Source organism: Xyrauchen texanus, chromosome 26, assembly GCF_025860055.1.
Source record: "Xyrauchen texanus isolate HMW12.3.18 chromosome 26, RBS_HiC_50CHRs, whole genome shotgun sequence".
NCBI lineage: Eukaryota > Metazoa > Chordata > Actinopteri > Cypriniformes > Catostomidae > Xyrauchen > Xyrauchen texanus.
The window spans coordinates 3,289,871-3,315,841 of NC_068301.1; the positions used below are offsets into that span (position 1 = coordinate 3,289,871).

General features: G+C 39.4%; 1 protein-coding gene across 3 annotated transcripts in view; it reads right to left on the bottom strand.

Moving 5' to 3' along the window:
- LOC127619785 (sorting nexin-13-like) overlaps nt 1-25,367 on the bottom strand; it is a 46,010-nt gene extending 20,643 nt beyond the window's left edge. For all 3 annotated transcript variants that reach the window (XM_052092768.1, XM_052092767.1, XM_052092769.1), the window contains exons 1-11: nt 25,225-25,367; nt 13,464-13,576; nt 13,244-13,346; nt 11,419-11,508; nt 6,923-7,044; nt 6,563-6,684; nt 6,310-6,414; nt 4,557-4,645; nt 774-857; nt 364-502; nt 93-181 (exon numbers count right to left, since the gene is read on the bottom strand). In XM_052092768.1, coding sequence (XP_051948728.1) covers nt 93-181; nt 364-502; nt 774-857; nt 4,557-4,645; nt 6,310-6,414; nt 6,563-6,684; nt 6,923-7,044; nt 11,419-11,508; nt 13,244-13,346; nt 13,464-13,576; nt 25,225-25,236 — 1,068 coding nt within the window. In that variant the 5' untranslated portion in view covers nt 25,237-25,367. The remainder of the gene's footprint in view (nt 1-92; nt 182-363; nt 503-773; nt 858-4,556; nt 4,646-6,309; nt 6,415-6,562; nt 6,685-6,922; nt 7,045-11,418; nt 11,509-13,243; nt 13,347-13,463; nt 13,577-25,224) is intronic.
- Between the last annotated feature and the right edge of the window lie 604 nt (nt 25,368-25,971).

Genomic DNA, 25,971 nt, shown 5'->3' on the forward strand with positions numbered 1-25,971 from the left:
ATCAACTATGAAAATTCCTCTAATATGTACATCAAGAATATTCATGAATCATAATCCAAGAAATGTAAATGAAACAGTTGGCATTTGTTTACCTTCCCTGATTGTAGCCTCTGTATTCTGGTTTCACAGACTTTCTTCACAAAAAGCAAACTGTTGATTTGATTCTTTATTATGTTGATATCTGGAAGTCAGAGATGTAGTAGAGAGAAATACAGACAGATGGAGCAAACAGTGTTTGTTATTCGGAAGCCCTAAACTTATACAGATATCCGTGTTTATTTTCTATGAACTCTTCAAGTGTGTGTGTGCGCAAACAGTATTGTTTCTGAGAGGGGAAGTGAGTGCGTGCGCATGTTAGTGTACCATCTCCAGCGGTGTCCAGAGATCGCAAATACTGAAGCTCTTCCAGGACTTTGTCTTTGACGGCCTCGAGCTCGTTTGGTTTGTCGGTCAGCTTTAAGATGTTCATGAAGGCCTCATAGTTACAGCTTGAATCATGGATCTGTTTAAACAAACACAAATCTTTACCATAAATATGCAGTATGCATAAGCGGCTAGTCAATCACATAATTTACATATAGTCGTCTTAAAGGTGCAGTAGCAAAAAACAGCCTGTTTTATTCAAAGCATCAGAAAGAGGCTGAAAAATGGTCAAATTAACTTTATACATTAAAAAATCTAATACAAAACTTCAAAATGTAGTTAAACACCTGATCATAATCATATCACCAAAAACAACAGCAAAGAAAGTAACAGAGCATCATCTGTCTCACCATCCAGATAATGAACTGGTTGATGTAATCCGGGTCACTCAACTGGTTAATTAAAGGCAGCAGAACTCCTCTGGCCAACACTTCCTGCAGGACATCAATCAAACAATCAATCAGTTCATGCTTGTCTCTTTACAAGACACCTAATCTGAAGCCATAGTCTTCGCGTCAAGACCTGTTTGCGTTCAATAAATATGCTCCCAGCTATAGTGTATTATCCTTCCGGTGCTGGTCGGTCATTTTTGACCAAAATCACTTTTGTCGATTGAATAAAAATGGCTTCCTTTATCTGATCGATACAAGACTTGGTGACTTTTCCTCCACTTACCATCTGAACACACACAAAAAACACGGACTTGATTCGATAAGTCTAAGTGGTTGTAAAAAAAGAAAAGAGAAGTGATTGCTTTACTGTTCTCAGTCATGACCGACTATAGATAATGAATGGGAAAGACTACAACAGAGCTTTTTATTATTATTATTATTATTATTATTTATCAAATATAACTTATAAATCAGCCACAATTCAGAACAAGAATGCACAGGATGCAGGGTTGCTGCAGAGATTTTAAAAGTCAAAATTTAGACTTTTTAAGACCTTATTTCAGACCTGCACAAATAAAATAATACTGTACGTCCATACCACAACAAACCCCACACAATCTCAAAGTAAATCATATGTCACAGTTTCTTTTACTTTAACAGGATGGGGCACACATTCAACAAGGCTTTAACACTGCTTATCAGCAAAACATGATATCTACACATTTTTAAATACTCAAAAGACATTTTTTCCATTATATATATATATAATGTACATACACACGCTGGCGGCCAAAAGTCATCAGCCATCACTCCAACACCTTATCCTCGAGTAATCATGCTAAATGGCTAATTTGGTACTAGAAAGAGATGTGGAAGACCAGATGTGCACCTAAACAAGAGGATAAGTACATCAGAGTCTCTAGTTTGAGAAATAGACGCCTCTCATGTCCTCCGCTGACAGCTTCATTGAATTCTACCCGCTCAACACCAGTTTCATGTACAACAGTAAAGAGAAGACTCAGGAGGACTTATGGGAAGAACTGCAAAGAAAAAGACACTTTTGAAACAGAAAAACAAAAAGAAAAGTTTCGAGAGGGCAAAGAAACACAGACATTGGACAACAGATAATTGGAAAAGAGTGTTACGGATCTTAACCTCATTGAGCTTTTGTGGGATCAGCTAGAATGTAAGGTGCGTGAGAAGTGCCCGACAAGACAGTCACATCTATGGCAAGTGCAACAGGAAGTGTGGGGTGAAAGGTCACCTGAGTATCTGGACAAACTGACCGCTAGAATAACAAGGATCTGCAAAGCCGTCATTGCTGCATGTGGATGATTTTTTGATGAGAACACTTTGAAGTCGTTTAAGAAGTTCTGGACATTTTTTGTTCAAATTGTGAAGTGTGTTCAGCTCAAGGTCGTTGTGACTGATCAACCTCCCATCTGTATGCAGACTCTTCACCGTCCTGGATGAAGCCGATGACTGTGGTGTCATCTGCAAACTTCAGGTGCTTGACAGTAGAGTCTTTTGCAGTGCTGTCATTCGTGTACAGAGAGAAAAGCAGTGGAGAGAGAACGCATCCCTGAGGAGCACCGGTGCTAATAGTGGGGGTCCCGGATGTGAGTTTCCCCAGTCTCACTAGCTGCTGCCAATCAGTCAGAAAGCTGGTGATCCATCGACAGATTGGGGTGGGCACAGAGAGCTGGGTCAGTTTGGTTGAGAGAAGATCAGGCATGATGGTATTGACGGTTGAACTAAAGTCAACAGATAGGATCATTGCATAAGTCCCAGGTATGTCGAGGTGTTACAGGATATAATTTACATTTATTCATTTGGCAGACACTTTTATCCAAAGCGACTAACAAAAGAGGAATACATTAAAAGGGAATCATCTTAAGGAGACAGTGCTACGAAAAATGCCGTATTACAAAGTTTCACTAGCATCAGAATAGACAAGCAACAAGTATTGTTTTTGTTTTTTTAGTGACTGGGTAAGTGCTCATAGAAAAGATGTGTTTTTAGCCATTTTTTTAAGACAAATTTAGTCAACTTCACATGGTGGAAGGTCATTTCACCAACGTTTTGGTGCCTCTGTGTTGGTACAACAAGGTGTTGCTCATTAGCCGACCGAAGGCTTCTGGTGGGAACGTAGCTCTGCAGAAATTATTTTAGGTAAATGGTCTGCATTTATAGAGCGCTTTTTTAACCTTAGAGGTTACCAAAGTGCTTTACACTGTGTCCCAATCGCCCATTCACACACACAATTCATACACCAATGGCGGCAGAGCTGCCATGCAAGGTGCTAGCCTGCCATTGGGAGCAACTTGTCAAGGTATGCTGGAGCAGACCCTGTGTCTGTTCTGTATGCCAGCATCAGAGCCTTGAACTTGATACGTGCATCAACCGGCAGCTAGTGAAGAGAGACAAAGATTGGTGTAACATGCGCTCTCTTTGGTTGATTAAAGAACAGACGTGCTGCTATAATGCAGTCCCATGCTGACAGCATCATCCACAGACCTGTTTGCTCGGTAAGCAAACTGAAGGGGGTCCAGCAGGGGTCCAGTGATGTCCTTCAGGTAGGCCAAAACCAGTCTCTTCAAATGACATCATGACCACAGACATGGGAGCGACAGGCCTGCAGTCATGAAGTTTTTTTGGGGACCGTAATGTGGAGCGTTTGAAGAAGCAGGGAGCTTCAAACTGCTCCAGTGATCTATTGAAGATCTGTGTGAAGATGGGGGCTAGCTGGTCAGTGCAGACTTTCAGACAGGCAGGTTCACAGTCCTTACAACATGCTTAGCTGTAGCCGTTTCTGTTTGTATTTCGGGAGAAGATGAACCAGACAGTGATCAGAGAGACCCATAGCTGCACGTGGGACTGAGTGATATGCATCCTTTACAGTGGAGTAGCAGTTATCCAGTATATTTATGTCTCTGGTGGGGCATGCAATGTGCTGTTTGTATTTTGGCAGTTTAAGGGTGATGTTAGCTTTATTAAAATCTCCTAGAGTAATGATAAGAGAGTCCGGGTGTTGTTGCTCCATGACTGTGATGTGATCAGCCAGCTGTTGCAACGCTGCATTCACACATGCTTGTGGGGGGATATAAACACATGGCGAGTAGAAAGGCTTACAGTTGATAGCACATCATATTCAACCTTTTTATATCTGTACACCAACTTTCGTTGATGTAAAAGCATGTTCCACTGCCATTTTCCCTGATGGTTCTGCAATGCGATCACCTCCGAACAGCTGGAAGCCCGGAAGATGAAACACGCTGTCAGGTATGGCTTCATTCAGCCAGGTTTCCGTGAAACACAGAGCAGCGGAGTTAGAAGTCCTTATTTGTTTGAGTGAGCAGAAACCGTTCTCCCGTTTTATAGCGAGGGAACGGACATTCGCCAGAGGAATACTCATCAACGGAGTCCTCAAGTCGCGTCAACGAAGCTTCACAAGCGCGCCAGCTCGCTTCCCACCCGTGTGTAGAGCATCGCTGCGCCTCCAACTAAGATGTCTAACAAAACGTCCGAATAATCAAACACCGGCAAAAAATGATCAGGTATGCTCTGCCGAATGTTCAACAGTTCATCCCTGGTGAAAGTGATCAGGAAAGTGTGACAAAAGACATGACAAACAACCTAAAGTAACAAAAATGCTAGAAGCAGCCATATGCAGAACACTATGTATGTCTTGGTTTGGTCTACGGTTGACCTAAACAGATGTGGGGTGAGTTAGCTTCTTACCCTGAGGAAGTATCTCATGTTTTTGTTGTGGAAATCTCCAGGAGGTAGTAACAGATACAGCAGCACTTCACAGAGATCCCGCAGGTAACCTGCAGCAAACATGCTACAGTCAAACTTCCGGGTACAGATTAAACAAATACAGTATTTATGCTTCCATACATTCATATCTGGCAAGTTCGTGATTAACACAAGAACTTCTTTGTTGGGTAGCTCAGCAAGCAATGACGCTGACTACCACCCCTGGAGTCGAATTCAGGGTGTGCTGAGTGACTCCAGCCAGGCCTCCTAAGCAACCAAATTGGCCTAGTTGCTAGGGAGCAACTTCTTTGTTTGTAACTAGAGGTTGACCTATATATCCGTTTTACAGACTAATCAGTGCTGATAGTTGCTTTTTGGAGATGGCGATTATCATTTTTAATTTGTATTGCTCATCAATATACCTCATCTGGTACAATATTTGTATATTAAACCCTTCATCTGGTAATAGATTGGTGTAATGGAGTGGTGGTGGTGTAGTGGGCTAAAGCACATAACTGGTAATCAGAAGGTTGCTGGTTCGAACCCCACAGCCACCACCATTGTGTCCTTGAGCAAGGCACTTAACTCCAGGTTGCTCCGGGGGGATTGTCCCTGTAATAAGTGCACTGTAAGTCGCTTTGGATAAAAGCGTCTGCCAAATGCATAAATGTAAAATGTAAATGTAACGATTATTTTGATAATCGACTAATCTAACGATTATTGCATTGATTAATCGTTCACTCTTAACTGATTATTCAGCTTGTGCCTCGACTTTAAATGTTGTATTAAACGTGCTTACTAACAATATAGAGGACAAAATCATCTTTTAAAAATACCTTTAAATGACATTCACTGAATTAAAGGGAAAAAATACTTTTAAGGTTAATTCAGTAAAGAAATTCACTGCAAAAAAATCCTGTTTTTATCGAGTGTTTTTCTCTTGTTTTCCATTTAAAAATGTCTAAAAATCCATAAAACAAGAAACATTCACTTGAGAAGCAACAAATAAGGTAATTAGAGAATATATCTTAAATATAAGTGTATTTTGTATACAAGTGTATGATTTCTGCGAGTGCATTAAAGACAATATATACTTATATTCAAGATCTAACTCTAAATATTTTATATGTTGCTTCTCGGGTCAATGCATCTTTTATTAAAGGATTTTTAGATATTTTAAAATATTTGTATTTTTAATATTAAATTGAAAATTCTCAGATAACAATTTTGTATTGTGCCGGGGCAGCTGTGGCTCAGGTGGTAGAGCGGGTCAGCTGCTAATCGCAGGGTTGGCGGTTCGATTCCCGGCCCACATGACTCCACATGCCAAAGTGTCCTTGGGCAAGACACTGAACCCCAAGTTGCTCATAATGGCTGGCTAGCACCTTACATGGCAGCTCTGCCACCATTGGTGTTTGAGTCACAGTGTAAAGCACTTTGAATACCGTTAAGGTTAAAAAGGTGCTATATAAGTGCAGATTTTCACATTGAGGTAGAATTACACCCATAAATGGTTTACTAGATTTCTTCAATTGTCTATCCACCACTTTAGCATTCCAGACAGGACTGTGCCATTTATGGTGTGTGTTTTGTATTTCTTTCAGCTGGTCTGGCCAATGGGAATCTGCCCTTTAGAGATATGAACTTCAAATCTAATTCTATTGACACAGAGTCTCCTGGGCTGGAGTCTTTAAACTGTCTATAGAGACAAAGCCATCTCTCCCTTTTGTCTTACCTTCTTCATGTTTGTGGGACATGCACACCATGTCTCTACAAATCTTCCTCTCCATTTCTAACTCTGCCTCAAAAAACGAGTCCAGCAACTCGTCCGGAGCGTCACCTGCAACAAATACACAAAAACAGCCATATTCTTACACGCCGAGTCATCAGAAGTGAGCTCCCGTTGCAGATGTCCTTTACTCCATAACTGGGAATAAGTGTTAGAAAACCAGCCATTCATTTCAGTGAGAAGGTAGAAAGGTAGTTACGTTGTTTCGGATCTTCTCTCTCGTTCAGCCTCTCTTGAGCTTTCCTGAAAACACGCAGATGTGTTGCAAAATCATCCACCAGTCTGGTGGTGAAGTACGGCTGCCAGTCCACTTCTTTAGACCTGAGATAGGGAAGAATGAGCCCTTCATTAAGTGGAATTTACTCTCTCCAGTCTGTCTCTTGGGAAAATGTGCAAGAACTTCTGTATGCAGTGCTTGCTTTGGGGTTGATGTTAAATGAGCCCTGAAAAACCACAATCTGTCATTCACATTCACACTAATGCAGCAGTGATTTTGAAAACACTTACTGACAGGCACAGATCGGAGTCTGTGGGTAAACAGGCCAGGCGTGTGTCTCACCTGGTGGAGAACTCTACAAGGGCATTCTGAACTGTTTGCCGAATCTCAAGGAGGAAGGTCTCATCGTCACTCAGTGTGTAGTACCAGTAGTGGATATAGTCCCTCAAAGCAAACTGGATCACCTGATTAATGATAAAAGAGGAGGATCAGAGAAGAGCTTCCTGAAGAAACAGCAGCGTCTGCAAAATAATAGTGCTAAAGTTTGAGGCTTTGGTTCAGAGTATGAGAATCAATAACACAACATAGTCTTTGCAATTTAAAGAAGGCTAAATACAGTTAAATAGATGCAAAAAAGGAAGCTATGCAAATGCAGAAATGACATCACCGCATTGTGGATTTTAAATGCTGAATATTCTACCATTATAAATCAACAAGGGATTTTCAAACTTTTAATTAGAAAAAAAAACATTATTGGATAGCACACATAAGGCTGAAACCATCAACATTGTACATTATGTGCTTTGAGTTGAACTGCAGAAAATTGAGGAACAAGCAGGGAATTGGGGTATATATATGGGGTTTTCTTCAACTTCAGGCACTTTCATGACACAAGAATTAAGGTTATATTAAAACAAAATTTGTTTTTATATTATATTCTTCTATATTCTATATTATAGTCACACTAAAACTGAATTTGAAACTTTTTTTTTTTTAAATGCCTTTTTTTGTATAGATTTTTTGTATAGTCTTGTCCCAAACCCAGACTTTCAATATTAACCCTTGTGCGTCAATAAAAATAAAAAAACCTTATTCAGAGGTCCGTACAGGACAAAAATGTCCACGTCAAAATAATATTATATATAAATATTATTTTCCACTTTCACAGATTTTTTAACCAACATCAGTCCTGATCATAACTAATTTTCAAATATTAATTCATTTTCAGGATTCTAACACTTTAAATGCCAGTTTGTTTACATAATACCACTGTTGTTTTATTTAAACACACATTCACAAAAATGTCTCAATACACGCATACAAAACACACTCTGGCACACACACACATGTTGTGTTTCCATGTTTTATGGGGACTTTCCATAGACATAATGGTTTTTATACTGTACAAACTTTATATTCTATCCCCTAAACCTAACCCTACCCCTAAACCTAACCCTCACAGAAAACATTCTGCATTTTTACATTTTCAAAAAACATAATTTAGTATGATTTATAAGCTGTTTTCCTCATGGGGACCGACAACATGTCCCCACAAGGTCAAAAATTTCGGGTTTTACTATCCTTATGGGGACATTTGTTCCCCACAAAGTGATAAATACACGCTCACTCACTCTCACACACACACACACACACACACACACACACACACACACACACACACACACACACACACACACACACACACACTTTTAGCTGCATCATTTATTCAGTTGTCCTGCAGGTCTCTATAATACAGTAAACAGTGAATAGGGGAAAAGCTTGTATTTGCTCCATAGGCTAAATATGAGAAAAATGGCGCCATCTGGTGGAAAATATAAATGTTTTTAATTATGAAGCCAGGGCTCTGGAACGAAAGCATAATATCATAGAATTCATGATTTTATGCTTTAATGGCACTGGGATCAAATATTGCTGTTTTAATGGGTTTCAATGGGGACATTTTGTCCTGAGTGTAACTATTTGCTGTACACAGTGTATTATAGATGTATTATAGGAACTGAGGTTGAAATATAAAAATACTAACCTTTGGCAAAATGTATGCCACTGGCATTAACACAGCCAACATGATTGAAAAGACAAAAATGTCCCAAAGGTCGCACAAGGGTTAAACAACGAAAATCCAAATTATTGCACGGTTAAAACTATGATCATCAAAACATAGAGTGCAATAAACTATTTAAATACCTATTGTGTGAAATGTTTTATAATTAAGACAGTTAACACATAATTTCCACCTCATCCATCAATTTTGTCCATGATAAATTTCGGTGTGTACTTGTCAACCATGTCAATAAAGTGGTCAGTGAAGATGAAATTTGAGACAAGTGATGTTTGAAGAAACAAAAACATTCAAGGTAAATATCCCTGGTGAGTAGAATATTTTCATTGGGTGTCATTTTCAGTCAAGCTGTAATTTTGCCAAAATTTTCACCGTGTTGAAAATGTTAAAAATCTGCATAATTTCCAGCACATAATTCGACACTGACTATGTATACATGGACACCAGATAGTGGCTTACTGCGAGAAAGCAGCGTTCCCGTTTACATGTACTGTGTAAGTGTTTTCCTAACCAACCACTGGGTGGCGCTGGTGCCATGGATGCTTCTGAGTGCCAGTTTTCCATTTCTAGTCTCAAAACTGCCAAAATGAGCAATCCAGAGAACAACAAAAATATAAGTGTTATTTGGAGCAAAAATGTATTTCAGGCTCAATTGTGCTGTTGTTGGTGGCCATAACAACCTATAATATTAATGATATCAACGTAACTAACCTCAGATCATCACCTCATGTCATCTACACACTCTCTATACAAAAACACATCTCTACATGTGAAGTATTGGCACTCTACAGCCACAAGCTGATGCGAGTGAAAGCACTGGAGACCATGACACCATTTTCTTAGCTTCACCATCCATGAGTAATGGTTGAAAGATGAGGTAGGACTGTTTCGATGAATTATTTGAGATAAATTGTACATAAAATAGACCATTATAATTATGCACTATGCGCACTGCCATTGAAACAGCCTGCAGCGGAAGTTGGCTTATGCTACTATGCAAAGCTTCGCTGTACGAACGCGAAAGTGTGATAAAGGCCTATACATGCGCTCGGTGAGTAAGCAGCTTTCTCCATAGCAATTGTAATTTTTCCCGTGACGTTTCTTTAAATAACAAACATGGTATCCGATGAAGACTTCACAATTTAATTTCCCATTGCTTTGCTTTATTTCCAGATTCGATGCTGTGTTTGTTTCCTTTTCTATCGCGACCTGTAGTGGAATTGCGCTGCAATATTGGGGTTTCCCCTCTTATGTAAAACTCTGGGATTCCCCCAGTGTACAAACGCATTTAAGTGAACGAAAGGGACAGTCAATATTTTACATGGGTGTGTATAAATGGGTACAGTTTCTAATGTGTGTGCATTCTCTGTACTCTGAGAAATTGAATTATTTAGACTGTGTTGAATTATTGTTGGGCTCCATCCTATGACGTTTGTTACTCTGTCTGTTTACGCACATTCGCACACCTCAAAAAACTGTTAAAACGTCGCTCATTTGTTTACTTGACCACATTAAGCCGCGTTCTCTGTGAGAAACCTGGGTGTGTTAAGTGTCTCGTTTACATGGTGTTTCAGAACGTGTGTGTGTGTGTGTGTGTGTGTGTGTGTGTGAAAAACATCAAACAAGGAAGTGCGTTTTGCTATCAATTCTTCGCAGTGCAGATATAATGAGCTCTCACTTCTACTGCAGGGAACTCTGGGTAGGCCCTCAGGATCTGGAGGTGTCCACATTGAACAGAACAGCTCTCAAACCTGCTGACTGTGTTTAACCGTAACACAATTTCCTCGAAAAAACTAAAAACTAAACCTCCCAGCAATTTCAGTCAAAGAGAGCCCTTACGGTATGACACGGTTTTAAAGGGTCATAGAAATTGGGATTTTCTTGGTCTAAGAAAAGAGCCACAACCATGAGCTCATTCATATAGCCGAGATTAGCCGATCATAACAGATGTTATTTACGAACAGGAGTATTGAAAATGCAGTACCAAAACCGAGGGTGGAAAATGGCCATGAAACATCAATACAACTGTTTTGGTGCAAGAGACCTTGACTGACATTATAAGTGGACCTAATGCTACAAAAGTGCATAATATGACGTATTTAAGAACACGTGACTCATATAGAATATGTGTATTGAAAGCAGACTTAAACCCTGATTGAAAAGCATGTGAAACCAAATATGTGTGTAATATGAGTGAAATAAAATACAGTGGCATGTGCACATCAGCTTTATGAATACACCAGTTCAGCCTAAACTTTCAAACTAGCTGATCTAGCGTTCCTCAAAAGCAAGATTCGGAGGGGGTCTGGGTAGCTCGGCAAGTATTGACGCTGACTACCACACCTGGAGACGCAAGATCGAATCCATGGTGTGCTGAGTGACTCAGCCTTCCTAAGCAACCAATTGGCCAGTTGCTAGGGCGGGTAGAGTCACGTTAGGGTAACCTACTCGTGGTCGCCATAATATGGTGGATTGTGCGTGGATGCCGTGGAGAATAGCGTGAAGCCTCCACATGAGCTAGATCTCCGCGGTAGCTCAACAAGGCACGTGATAAGACGTGCAGATTGACGGTCTCAGACGAGGAGGCAACTGAGTTTCATCCTCCGCCACCCAAATTGAGCCACTACGCCACCACGAGCACTTAAGAGCACATTGGGAATTGGGTATAACAAATTGAAATTCCAAATCCCCCCCTACTTGCTACTTTCACTGACTTTGTTTGTCCATTTGTCTATTGTTTTGTTCAGTTGAGTAGTACCTGCTGCAGAGGTTCATCTATGATGCTGGATCCTGTCAAACGCCGGTCGATCTTTATGGTTTTGGGCTCTGATTTCATTTCTTCTGAAACCTGAGGAACAAACACAAGGTACAGTGAGGAAAATAAGTATTTGAACACCCTGCTATTTTGCAAGTTCTCCCACTTAGAAATCATGGAGGGGTCTGAAATTGTCATTGTAGGTGCATGTCCACTGTGAGAGACATAATCTAAAAAACAAAATCCAGAAATCACAATATATGATTTTTTAACTATTTATTTGTATGATACAGCTGCAAATAAGTATTTGAACACCTGTCTATCAGCTAGAATTCTGACCCTCAAAGACCTGTTAGTCTGCCTTTAAAATGTCCACCTCCACTCCATTTATTATCCTAAATTAGATGCACCTGTTTGAGGTCATTAGCTGCATAAAGACACCTGTCCACCCCATACAATCAGTAAGAATCCAACTACTAACATGGCCAAGACCAAAGAGCTGTCCAAAGACACTAGAGACAAAATTGTACACCTCCACAAGGCTGGAAAGGGCTACGGGGAAATTGCCAAGCAGCTTGGTGAAAAAAGGTCCACTGTTGGAGCAATCATTAGAAAATGGAAGAAGCTAAACATGACTGTCAATCTCCCTCGGACTGGGGCTCCATGCAAGATCTCACCTCGTGGGGTCTCAATGATCCTAAGAAAGGTGAGAAATCAGCCCAGAACTACACGGGAGGAGCTGGTCAATGACCTGAAAAGAGCTGGACCACCGTTTCCAAGGTTACTGTTGGTAATACACTAAGACGTCATGGTTTGAAATCATGCATGGCACGGAAGGTTCCCCTGCTTAAACCAGCACATGTCAAGGCCCGTCTTAAGTTTGCCAGTGACCATTTGGATGATCCAGAGGAGTCATGGGAGAAAGTCATGTGGTCAGATGAGACCAAAATAGAACTTTTTGGTCATAATTCCACTAACTGTGTTTAGAGGAAGAAGAATACCATCCCAAGAACACCATCCCTACTGTGAAGCATGGGGGTGGTAGCATCATGCTTTGGGGGTGTTTTTCTGCACATGGGACAGGGCGACTGCACTGTATTAAGGAGAGGATGACCGGGGCCATGTATTGCGAGATTTTGGGGAACAACCTCCTTCCCTCAGTTAGAGCATTGAAGATGGGTCGAGGCTGGGTCTTCCAACATGACAATGACCCGAAGCACACAGCCAGGATAACCAAGGAGTGGCTCTGTAAGAAGCATATCAAGGTTCTGGCGTGGCCTAGCCAGTCTCCAGACCTAAACCCAATAGAGAATCTTTGGAGGGAGCTCAAACTCCGTGTTTCTCAGTGACAGCCCAGAAACCTGACTGATCTAAAGAAGATCTGTGTGGAGGAGTGGGCCAAAATCCCTCCTGCAGTGTGTGCAAACCTGGTGAAAAACTACAGGAAACGTTTGACCTCTGTAATTGCAAACAAAGGCTACTGTACCAAATATTAACATTGATTTTCTCAGGTGTTCAAATACTTATTTGCAGCTGTATCATACAAATAAATAGTTAAAAAATCATACATTGTGATTTCTGGATTTTGTTTTTTAGATTATGTCTCTCACAGTGGACATGCACCTACGATGACAATTTCAGACCCCTCCATGATTTCTAAGTGGGAGAACTTGCAAAATAGCAGGGTGTTCAAATACTTATTTTCCTCACTGTAACTAGGGGGGAAAACCAATATTATTGGTATATAAACCAATAATAGCTAAATAGCTAAAGAGTTAAGAGAAACAATATTTGACACTTGAACACGCTACAGTGAGCATTTGCATACCTTCATTATGGCCGCCTGTGTAGGTGGCAGGTAGGAGTGTTCACACCTTTCCAAGTGTTTCTCTGAGTTTGTCTTTCCAAATAAAAGCAGCACTACAAATCCCCTAAAGAGAGACAGAGACATTTCATCATCAAACAACAGCATCAACAACAGGTGCCACAGAGGAGAGATATTGGAAAATAAATAAATTATTCATTTGGCCTTTTCCAGTTTCACTTACCCGCCAATGAAACAGAGGATGTAGAAGGCCAGATAAAAGATAGCAAAGGGTCCAAATGAGATGAGGAAGAGCACAACTCCCAGACCCCCCCATCCCCAGACGGACAGACTGGCCTGAAACACAAACAAACACAAACACAGTTAATTACATTATCTCCTATAAAGCATATGGCTTACCGAGTGTGTTTTAATTCATTTCTCTGACAGGTTAAGATGGGTATATTTATAACTTTGGCAGACACTTTAATCCAAGCAACTTAAAGTGCATCAAACCCTTTGACCACGACCAATGTTCATCCAGTTGAGCTACACGGGTCTTAAAAAGACAAACAGATGACAAAAAAAGAAAAAAGACAGAGAACAGAGAGACGAGTGTGAGCGAGTGAGATTGTGTCCAGTGGCCAGGTTTCCTGTTTTTCCCAAGACAGGAAACACAGTAAACCAATCTGTGCCATCCCTTCCTTCTCCTGAGCGTGCACGACACACACACACACACTCACACTCACTCGCAGGCACGCACACACTCACTCACTCACTCGCAGAAAGGCAGGCAGGCAGCGCGCACGCACGCACGCTCACTCACTCACTCACTCACTCACTCACTCACTCACTCACTCACTCACTCACTCACGTCCTCTGATCAGAAGCTCAGGAGCGTTCTCTCTTAGGATGAATTGAGCTACATAAACATCATCATAACCCAAGAACCTCCTCACATGATCATCAGTGAAAGAACGACAGTTGGAGACAATGAGTAGCAGGATAACTCTGACCTGTTTCAGTGATGTCACTTTTTCTAGCAGCGGCCATATTTGTGACCATCAGCGGGAGGGAGCAACAATATCAAGAAAAATGTCAGAATATTGCTTTGGATCCATGCCAAGTTCCAGGAAAGGAGCATACAGGTCTGAAGTCAGTAGTGCAAAATTATATTTTATCCACAATTTATCTCTCGAGTGCACACGGCTACCGGGACCTCAACGTAACCATCTCTCATTTCCCATTAATTGACTAGACTATGGCAGCCCGCCACAGTCTAATTTGCCCCGCCACGGTCTCGTAATGAACCGAAAACATTTTTACACTTATCATCTAAAATATTGTTGCACTTCTCAGTCTCATAAGAACATACAATAAAAGGTTGCGTTTTAAGCTCTCTCTCGTGCGCCAGTCAGTTCAGTCAGCTCCTCCCCCGCTGCCGTAAACTCACGCGATCACACACACACACACGCACACGCACACGCACACGCAGATATCTGCACTGGAGTATTCCTGGATCCGTCTAATGTTATTTGGTTGAGGAGGATGACACATTTTTGAGGTAAGAAACGTTAACCAGCCCTCTACATTGTGAGTAAATCACTCGCATATGTGAGTACATTTTTAAAAATGTCTGTTATTAGCCACTGGCAACAAGTAAATATTAACATTTCACTTGCCAGTGATAGAGTTGTGTAGTTTCGAAGCACCGAGTCCCTTTTACTGAATAAAAAAACCCTAAGAAGCTGGATTCAGCTTCGTCTTTCCCTGCATGATGTCTCATGCGTGCCGGAAAAAACACTTGTCTCATTCAGTTGCCGTCTATACAGACTTGCGGCAAACTCCCACGAAAATATAAACAAGCTATAAACGTATTCATTTTGTGAATGCAAAGCACTCCAGTTTCACTTAACAGCCACATAATGTCAAATATCCATGGTCATTGTGGGTTTATTCACACAGGGTTAATAACAGGCAGTGAGACAGAGGAGATGCTCCATTTCTGTGGAGATGATCCAATGCAAGAAACAAAATCTCAAAGGCTTCCTTCATGAGAAATAAGGGCTTGTGAGTGAGCCTTAAAATAATGTGTGAAAGTGAAAAACTTAAAGCAGAAATATTTTACTATTGCATAATATAATTAATATAATAGCTATACAGGTTGGCTGGAATCAAGATGATTAACGTAAGCATTACTAGGTTAATTGGCATAACGTTACACTGCTTACGGTTTCACTAGCTAGCTATCGTTAGCAGTCGGAGTTAACGTTAAAAGATTAAAAGCTGAAACGGACATCACTAGTTTGTACCCTGATTTACAGAATGCTTAGAGTACGAAATTCTTAAAGCTACAGTAGGTAGTATTTATCATTGAAAAAAAAAAAAAAATATAGTATATATATATATATATATATATATATATATATATATATATATATATATATATATAAACATGGTGTCTAAGTTACATGAAGCCCTGTGAGAAATTAGTTAGCACCACGGACTCAGTGAAAGGCAGGCCTTGGCTCGGTTTGTGAACAGCTGTCAAGTAACCCTGGTTGGGGGTGAAGAGCATCATGTATATGGGGAAGAATTGGGGGCACTGGTGCTCACAATTCAATTTATTTCAAAGTTGCCTACTGCAGCTTTAAGAGCTCAAACTGTTTACAAGAGCACAACACAAGCCGCTTAATTTTGCTCTTAAAGTGCACCAGATGGAAGTATTTAACTTTAAAATGTAAAAGTTTTTCTTTTTTGTTTATCAGGCTAATCAAGCCCTCTAGAGGCATAAAGGTGACTGGAAGCAGGCTAGCTAGATAGATAGATACATACGAGCAGCTGCCCGGCATGTGTTTGTCTTTTTGTTCAAGTTTATTATTAATTTATTATTTATATTGTCAAGCCGGTTCTCGCCGCATCCTTTCCCTTTTACCTTGTTACATCTACCATTAGTATGTACACAATAAATATATAGAATTGTATATTATTAACATTATGGTGCTTTTTATTTATTTCAATGTGATACAATTATGACCTTTCAGACTACAAAAATGCCTCAATAATAATAATATAATTGCCACATCCAGTGGCCTCAATGCCCTATTTCGAGGGCTGAGCAAGTACTAATTCATTAGTGTAGCGGCGTATCTTTGATTTCATGCGTGCTAAAAAATTTAAGCATGATCGGCCGATTGCAGATGCAATGATACAGGAATATCGGCTGATAGAGACCAGAGGCTGATCGATCAGTGCATCCCAAAAAATGCACATTGCATTGTACGACTTCTGAACTCATAAGCAGGAACTTCCAAAGGAAGGCATCATAAGCTGCGATGTGGAGCTAACGTCATGTTAAAAGTCAACCGTTAAAAGGCCATACAAACGTACTGATTTAACCTCCACGGCTCAACAACATCAACAACACAACTGGTTAAAGTACCCTGAACTTTGTGACCCCTGCCGATTCACTCGGTAGATTATTCAGGACTTCTGCTGACTTCCAATGGATTTGTTCAGAGGGATGAATCATAAAGCCAGCATAACAAATCCTCACTGGGTGCTGCTGTAATGTTCTAGAGATCATCCTTTTTCCTGCCACAATGCATACATGTGTTTGCTATCAGTGGGAAAAACAAACATGCTTGTACATGGCTGCTGTGTCACAAGACTCGAAAATATTACAGCTAAAAAAAAAAAAAATTTGCACATGTAACAAACAACACTTTAGGGATACTTAAAGGAATAGTTCAAATGGCATTTACTCATTTATTTTTAAGAGTGGATTTCCTTGAAATGTAAAATGCACTGGTTAGGGGAGGAGACTGTTTTCATATGATCACGATCACGCGCATGTTCAGCGCACACACACATAAGTCGCCTGTCAATCAAACGGGGCGCAGCTGTTACTAGATCAATAGCGAATTATAAAATTACGCACTCTTGATAATTTTCAACAGCAGAATAAGAATATGAACTTATAAGAGACACAGGCCTAGGCTTTCACAAATATACAGGGTTTTTCCTTCATAGAGAATTACTAGGCAGCCACGTCAAATTTCGTGCCCCCTCGGCTGTCTACAAAACTCTGGTGGGTGTCTTCATGGAAAACACTAACAAGCGTTGCACTCGGTGGATTGTCATTTGTAACTACAAATCTCGGCAATAATACAAAAAAAAATTCCATTGTCGAATAGTTGCTTGATGTCATTTAACGTAACTTGAGATCATATAAAACTATAATGATGACACGTGAGACGAGAGGAGCGCTGCTGCTCGAGTGTCTGATAGTAACACAGATCACAGCATGGCGATATGTCTTTATTTCATCCTTAATTAAGAGACCGGGAGAGATTTAAAGTTCTGCCGGCTGATGCGCACGCTAACACGCTATCGGTATATTGATTTAACTGGTATATCACTCAATACTGTACTAGCTAATATTATCAGTCTAAGAGTTTATATTGGATGAAAGAGACTGTACGAGTGCACATATGATCTGACTGTTGCTATAACGTCTTTAACAGCGGGAATGTTTCCGGAGTGCTCTGAAAAGCGAGTTTCAGCCTCTCTTATCACCAAACAAACTGATAAAGCAGATAACAGCAGATTATGAGCCACCACGGACTAGAAAACTAAAGCTGTTCTCTTTATCATCAAACACACAATAATCCGCCAGGCGTTTTACCTTTATCATGTTTTCACACCAAAGCAGGTCATAGTGTCGTTATCTTCATCCGGCGGGAAAAGAGACGTAATGTAAACGAAGAGCTGCAAGTGGGCATTATTACATCTCATACATAAACTACCTGCCTAATCCTACATTTCTCAATGGTAAAGTGTACAGAAAGGTGTAAAGCTGTAACGGTAATGGGTCTCTAAACTACAGCGGTCTCATTGGTTAAGCATCGTGTCTTGAAATGTCCTCAGAGAAGAGGTCAGAAGAGTCTTTAGCCTGACTAAGATTATTATCCACTGACCGCCATTCAAAGACCTATAAACAAAATCCACCTTGGGCTAGAGTTCCCGAAGGTTTAAAGTGTGAATATGATGTCACAAAAACATTATCAGCCAACAGAGTTTAATTCAGGGCAGTCAGACTTGTGTCTATTTTAAGATTGGTGTAAAAACCCAGAGCTCGAGTGCCACTGCCCCTAAACACTGTGTATTAAATCGAGATCTATGCCTTCTGCTTAACAGGAAAAGAGTGACACACGCATATAACACTACGGCTACAGGTGACGTCAACAATCCCTTTTTATATATTAACCCCACTTGCGCAACTACTTGTCATATAAAGACCTATGGAGGCCCAAACCGGCATAAATAATAAATAAATAAATGTAATAATAAAAAAATAAATAAAAGGAATAAATGTCTTGATAAAACAAATACAATTAGTTTTTAATTTAATTTATTCCTGAATGTATTATTGTATGACTTTATTCCTTTATTATTTTCTATATTTATTTTTAACTTTATTTTTATTCTTTTTAACTTTTAATTATTTATTAATTTATTTTGCATATTTTTTTTATTTATGTGTTAATTTATTTTGTTTATTTTTTTATTCCCACATATATTTATTTCCATATTTATATATTATATTTATTTATTTATACATGTATTTATTTTTACTTTTCTGTGTACAACATGGAAATGAGGGAGGCGGTCCTTGCGGAGCTCCAGTGCATCATTGGTTAAGACTCAATAGCACTTATCGTGAGCAGATGGACGTCCCACCTCAGCACCCTCTGACTCGCACAGATTTTGAATATGCAGGAAACGTTTTGCAGAGAGTTTAACAATCCAGGATGTGCTTCAACATTCATACCGGCATACAGCTCTCCTAAAACATCAAGAAGCACCTCTACTCTAAATGAAACAGTTATTTGATGCACGGTTATCGACTTCATTCGCATGTCGCGCAACTCTCTAGATACATGTGAAGAGTCAGCTATAGATTTTTTTATATTTATATTGCAGATGTAAACATACATAAACGATCAGGGAAATGAAGCATGGTTGTATCTTTTATAATGAACAATCATAACAACAGAAAACAATATTATGGATTTGCAGACATCAAAAAATTAAGTTATATACACAGAAAAGTTTAAATCATATCATTTATGAAGCTTGCTCATTTTGTGGATTTGTTGAAGAAACAGTTCCCCGTTTATTTTGTGATTGTAGTATAACCAATAAATCTTGGATTGACTTAAGCTCTTATGTTTTTAGCCCCACAAATAGCTTTAGTTTACACGTGATATGGCTATGATCTGACGTCACATCAAAACAAGACAAGAGTAATCGAGCACACGCTTCAATCTACAATAAGCCAATGGTAAACAGGCCACGCCCACATCATTATCATACAAGAGACAGAAATGTAAGAATAAATACAAAAATAAATACATGTGGGAATATTTAAATATAGAAATAAATACATGTGGGAATAAATAAATATAAAAATAAATGAATGCATAAATAATAAAAACAAAACAAATGAAAGAATAAAAAAAAGTTTTAAAGAATAAAAATAAAAAGAGAAAATAATAAATAAAGGAAAAAAGTCATACAAAAATAAATTCAGGAATAACTTTCATTAAAAACGAATTATATTTGTTTTATCAAGACATTTATTCCTTTATTTATTTTCTTATTATTACATTTATTTATTTATGTATTTATTTATTATTTTTGCATGTTTTGTCCTCCATACTTGTCATATAAAGACCTCTTTTCACAATTCAATCAATTCCCAAAAAATTAAACAAAGTTCCACCCAAGGATTTGGCGATAGGATTAGGACGATGTCCAGATGCCGACTGCGATGGTAATTGACAGGTGATGATCTACAATATCGTGAAATGGCAAAATTCAGCAGGTTCACTTATAGATGTTTGTATTAAAGAAACAATTTAAACATAAAATAATGCAAGACCACTTTCCCTTTGAACATACAATTAAACAAATTCTATTTTCTTTTCTTTATGCGGCATTAACTACATTAACGAAACGCAATACAAACACAAATTCGAAAAGATTTATTTTGGGAACGCATTATTTTGTGTGTGTGTCTGAGTATGCGCACATGCACACGTACAGCAGGGGGTGGGGCTTACTGACTGACGGGAATGAGAGACGCTTTGCCGAAGGAACAGCGCAAAACACAAAGTTAGAGATCTTTCGTTATTTTGAGAAGTGTAAAAACATTTTCGGTTCACATATATACTGTGGCGGGACAAATTAGACCTTGGCGGGCACCACAGTCTAGGTAATTAATGAGAAACACTGGCTCTGAAATGGCTTAAAAATTATTTATTTCTAATTTTTATCAAAGGAAGTATCGTTTCATATAAACAGCCACTGTAGCCCAGCACATTCAAGATGTTTAATGCATGAAGTAAACATTTTAAAATAAATTAAAAAGTTCTGTAGTCACTTTTACATTTATTTTCACTTTTCCCTACACTGTTGGAAGGTCCGGTGGTAGCCGTGTGCGGCCAACAGCTGAGACACTTCCTGAAAGACTTTATCGTTTTGCTAATCGCTAACGAGTGGACCATCTGCACCTTGTTTATTGACCACGGCGTGGTTTTGCGCACAGCCATTTCTTTTTTCACAATCCGAAAGTTGCGTGAACAATACTGCTATCGCTGTTGCTAACTTTATAACTAGCGGGTTGATGTCATGTATCGGAAATCCAGTGACGCCTGTAGCGACGATTCTCTGACCAATCAGTGATCTGCAGGATTTTGATGTCACATTTAGTATCGGCTCGGCTCGCTTGGAACCTCGACCGAGGTGGTACTAAAAATCAGGTACCAGGTACTATCCACAGTGGAAAACCTCCCAAAAAAGCAAGCTGAGTCGAGTTGTACCGTGCAGTGGAAAAGCCTCATTAGTTACAACAGTCTCCAGTCTTAACCAGTGGGGTTTACATTTCTGTCGCAGAGAATCGAGTTGATTGTATAGGTACACTATTAGGTTGGCCATCAGTCATCATTTTAGAAACATATATAACATTCAAGTAACTTTTTTACTCGGACAAGCGCGTGACAATGCTTAATGACGAGTCCTGTCTCAAATGTATAGTAGATTTTGTGTTTTGACCATTTGTGAACTGGGTCTCGTTTATGCTTTGTGGGTGTGACTTTGGTGTCATAACCACTAATATCTATACAACCAATGTTGCACAAAATTGTTTACAAGAGCACAAAGTTCTTCATAGATCTATCCAGCCTCTTAATTTTGCTCTCAAAGTGCAACAGATTGATGCATTTAACTTTAAAATGTACAACATTTTCTTACGGGGGACCAAAGTCCACCCAGCACAGTCTCACAAAACCCTGCGGAAAACACAGAGCAAATACATGATCGAGATATATTTAATATTCTCAATAGGCAAAAAAAAAAGAGAGATATATTGCCAGCTATAGTCCCAAATGCCATTAAGTGTTGCCACTTTTTCTTCTTCTGTCTACTGAGATCATTATTCATTACTATAAGTATGATACACTATATAAACAAACAAGGGTCTGTGCAAAAAAAAAAAAACAGCCTGCCAATGCCAAATAAACATATTTTATAACTGATACCCAGCTAATTAACACCCCATAACTAGGAGCTTCCCAAAGCTTTGATTAACATCAGATAATGAGATTGACATGAGCGCTTATCTCACAACTTCTGCATGAACAGGGCACACGCAGTGACAGTTTCAGCACACGCAGGTAAACTGAGCTACTGTGTTGTAACATGACAACCGCTCGTAGTCAAGCACTGGCCATTTACAGCATTCCTCTGTTGACACTTAACTAGCTGTATCCCATTCAACTATACATACATTCAACTCTACTACATGCTATGGATAATAAATGTACATGTGATTTTTCTGCATTATGAAAGAGAAACTTCATCAATTATGTGCAATAGCACATTATGTTCTAGAGCACAGGTATGGCCCAGTTTTTACCCAAACAAATGACCTGTAATATTGTCACATGTGAGAAACTCTTTGGTTCGTTGGGCTAGTTAAACATTTGCCATTGTAAATTAACTTATAGGTCCAGTCCTGAAATCCAAAGACATAGTGAATGTGTTTCAGTCCTCAAATATCGGCAGAGACACGTGCGAGCGTCCTTAAAGAGGATTCACCTCATGCACCTGTCATCAGGCGACACAACACAGCCACAGATTTAATGTGACCAGTGGATGAATAATCTCAACAGTGCAGAATAATGTCATTCAACCAGTTTGTTATTATAACCACCTTTACGATCTGATCCCAGTTTGCATTTGTTGAACTGTCCACTACAGTCAAAACAGGTGTTTTTAATTTAGTACTATATAATCAAAGGCTGAAATAAAACCAGATTGTTGTCATATTTTCAGAACATCTAAATAACATTCACGGGGCCTGGGTAGCTCAGCGAGTGTTGACGCTGACCATCACCCCTGGAGTCACGAGTTTGAATCCAGGGCATGCTGAGGGACTCCAGGCGGGTCTCCTAAGCAACCAAATTGGCCCGGTTGCTAGGGAGGGTAGAGTCACATGGGGTAACCTCCTCGTGGTCGCTATAATGTGGTTCTCGTTCTCTATGGAGCATATGGTGAGTTGTGCGTGGATCGCGGAGAATAGCATGGGTCTCTACATGCGCTACATCTCCACGGTAATGCGCTCAACAAGCCATGTGATAAGATGGTCTCAGACGCGGAGGCAACGGAGATTCATCCTCCGCCACCATGATTGAGGCAAGTCACTACGCCACCACAAGGATTTAGAGCGCATTGGGAATTGGGTGTTCCACAATGGGGCGGGAAAAAAACAAAAACCTCCACACATGACCAGCATCATACAATGAGGCCTTATGATCTGAACTACACAGTAAGCACGGGTTTAATTATCCTATATAGTCAAAACTACGGCTGGGTAAAAATATTGATTTTCCGATCTTCATTTGAATGATATCGATATCGATTCTTAAATCCCAAGATCGATATTTTGCTCTATGTGGCAACCCTCTATAATGCATGTAAAAACAAATCTTACACTATGCGACTAAAAATGTCTGTGATTAAAAACTGGCTAGTAAATGTTCAGATTACACTCACCAGTGAGATGTATAGATCCGTTTAACTCGTTCTGTGTCCAAAGACAAGATCCACAGATACCCGTTGGGTTTTTTAGCATCAGTTGTTTAATTAAAACAACACCAAAAAAGAAACTTTCAACTCCAATCACACATGGATGCACTAAAGAAACCTTCTCTCATTATATGCGCTTACTGATTGATGCTGGTAGTCTTAAAGAGACAGTACTGATTAAACTTGTGTTAAACATATCAATGTTAAGTAACAATGATGCAAGTGAACAACAAAAATGTTACAAAAACACATAAGGAACATATGCAATTTCTAGACATTAATTGATGGAATAGACTGAATTTGAACATTTTTCAAAAGCTAAAATGTAACCAATTTGATGAAAAACTAATGATACAATTTGATTTGTAAAAATGTATATTTTCAAATTGCACCTAGTAAGTTTGTTTATAATTAAAAAAAAAAAATTTTATGTTAGCAAAAGGGACATTGTAACAGAAATGTAGCCATTTGAATCGAGATCAGAACAGAATCGTGAGCTTGTGAATCAGAATTAGAGGTCGACCGATAGTGGATTTTGCCGATACGATAACTAAGGTGGTGGAAAAGGCTGATAACCTATTAATCAGCCGATGGCTTTTAAAATTGATTTATAGAAATATATAGAAATTATTCTTTCTTAAATATGGAGGGCCAAGAGAACGAGTCCAAAATGATTAAAATCTCACATGCATTTTTTTCGTTCAAAACAAAATCACAATAATAAACAAAAGATTTGGACTTTTAAGTATAAACAAGCACAAAACAAACCGGGGACTTTTATTTTGAAATGACAAAACAATGCAAAAACTATCAGTAACTATTGATAACCATTAGTTCCAAAAAGCAACTATCGCCACTGATTAATCGGTGAAACTGATAGATGCTAAACACGCACAAATCAGAATACACACGCACACGCACACACATAACACGTTTCAATCAACTGGAATGTTATCAGGCTCGTACCAACCCAGTCTAATGAAAATCCTACATATTTTACGAGTTGGCATTTCATATGATTTCGTACGAGTTTGTTCGCGCAAACACCAAGATGTCTAACACAGAAGTAGCGGGTTTCACGCACAAGGCGTTAAGAACATGCTTATTATCTATAAACCTAATCAATCAGTAGTGTGTAAACATGACAGGAAGCTGTTGTGTGTGACAGAAGCAAGTAACTGTGAGGGAAACGATGTCCAGCGACGTCACTGGCTGTGTTGTGAAAGTCGTACCATACAGACGAATTTAGAAAAGTCGTATGAATCCTGACGATTTCGCCATGAGAGTGTGTCGGCTCATACTCAAAAACACCGACTCTAATTTGAACTACAAAGTTTACATGGGGTTATTTGTCACATATATTCAAAACAGGTGCTTATACTTAAATATACGTTACGTTGATAACTAAGAATTTATACACACATATGGCTGACAACAATCAAAGTTTAATTCACACGACACGTCGCATGTGTCATTTCCCACCTATTATCATCCAGCAACACGTCGAAAACACACAAACATGCTTAGACGTCACATATGAACCCCTTATACACAGCTGTCACACACTTCAATCATATAAACACACCGTTTTACATCTGATATTAGCTGAGCTAGCTGTCAGTGATCACAAACATCTAATCCCATCGCATTAGTGTGTGTAATCCCACACTGAAAACAAGCCTAGTCAAAGTCTGTGTGTTTGCATATAACTGTGTATGTGTGTGTGATTCAGTGTGCATGTCTATTTACCTGTTCAGGTTACACACGGCTAAGCTAACAACGTCAGCTGTGCAGTGCGTGAATTGGTTAAAAAGACAAAACTGTCTCCAAATTGTGGGCGAATAATGACTTACCTCTGCGAACATTATTTAAAATGTAAAACCGGAGGTTGTTCCGTTTATTCCCGCCGCATTTTTAACGTTTACTTTCTATAAGAGTTCACAAACAGAGGCGCTTCAGGACTGCTCGCGCCCTCCGTGCAGCCGCCATGAGCGCGAGCTCGACGAAACAACACCAAACACTCCTGCACGATTCTGGGGAATGGTCATGTGATCCCAAACACGGCCTCTGATTGGATTACATAAATCGCACGCACGGATGATTAGCTGCAAAGCTAGCGGTTTTGTCTAAATAGTATAATTATTATACTTTATTGTGAACTATATAACATATACGATTGCATTATCTTGAATATATGACGTATATATTTCCGTGTGTTATTAATATTTTCAAACACAATGCCTCAGATATAACTATATTTATAATGTTATCTGTGAACCCTATGGTATTCTATTTACAAGTACTTACTATTAGGACCCCCTTTTATCTTTTGCTCAACTACTCGATGGGCGGCGCCGTAGTGCCTGTAGCGCTCTCCGTGATTGGTCAGCGTGTGATGACACACCCATATCACCCATGACTTGTGCACTACTATTTTTTTGTTAAATTTGAATAACATAGGCCATGTTTGGTAGCAAAGATCTATACATAGTAACGCCCACCGGTTTGTGGAAAAATAATATTTCACAATCAGCAAATTTGAACATTTTGCTGAACCAGCACCAAGACAGCGGTTACATAACAAATATTTCTGTTCACAT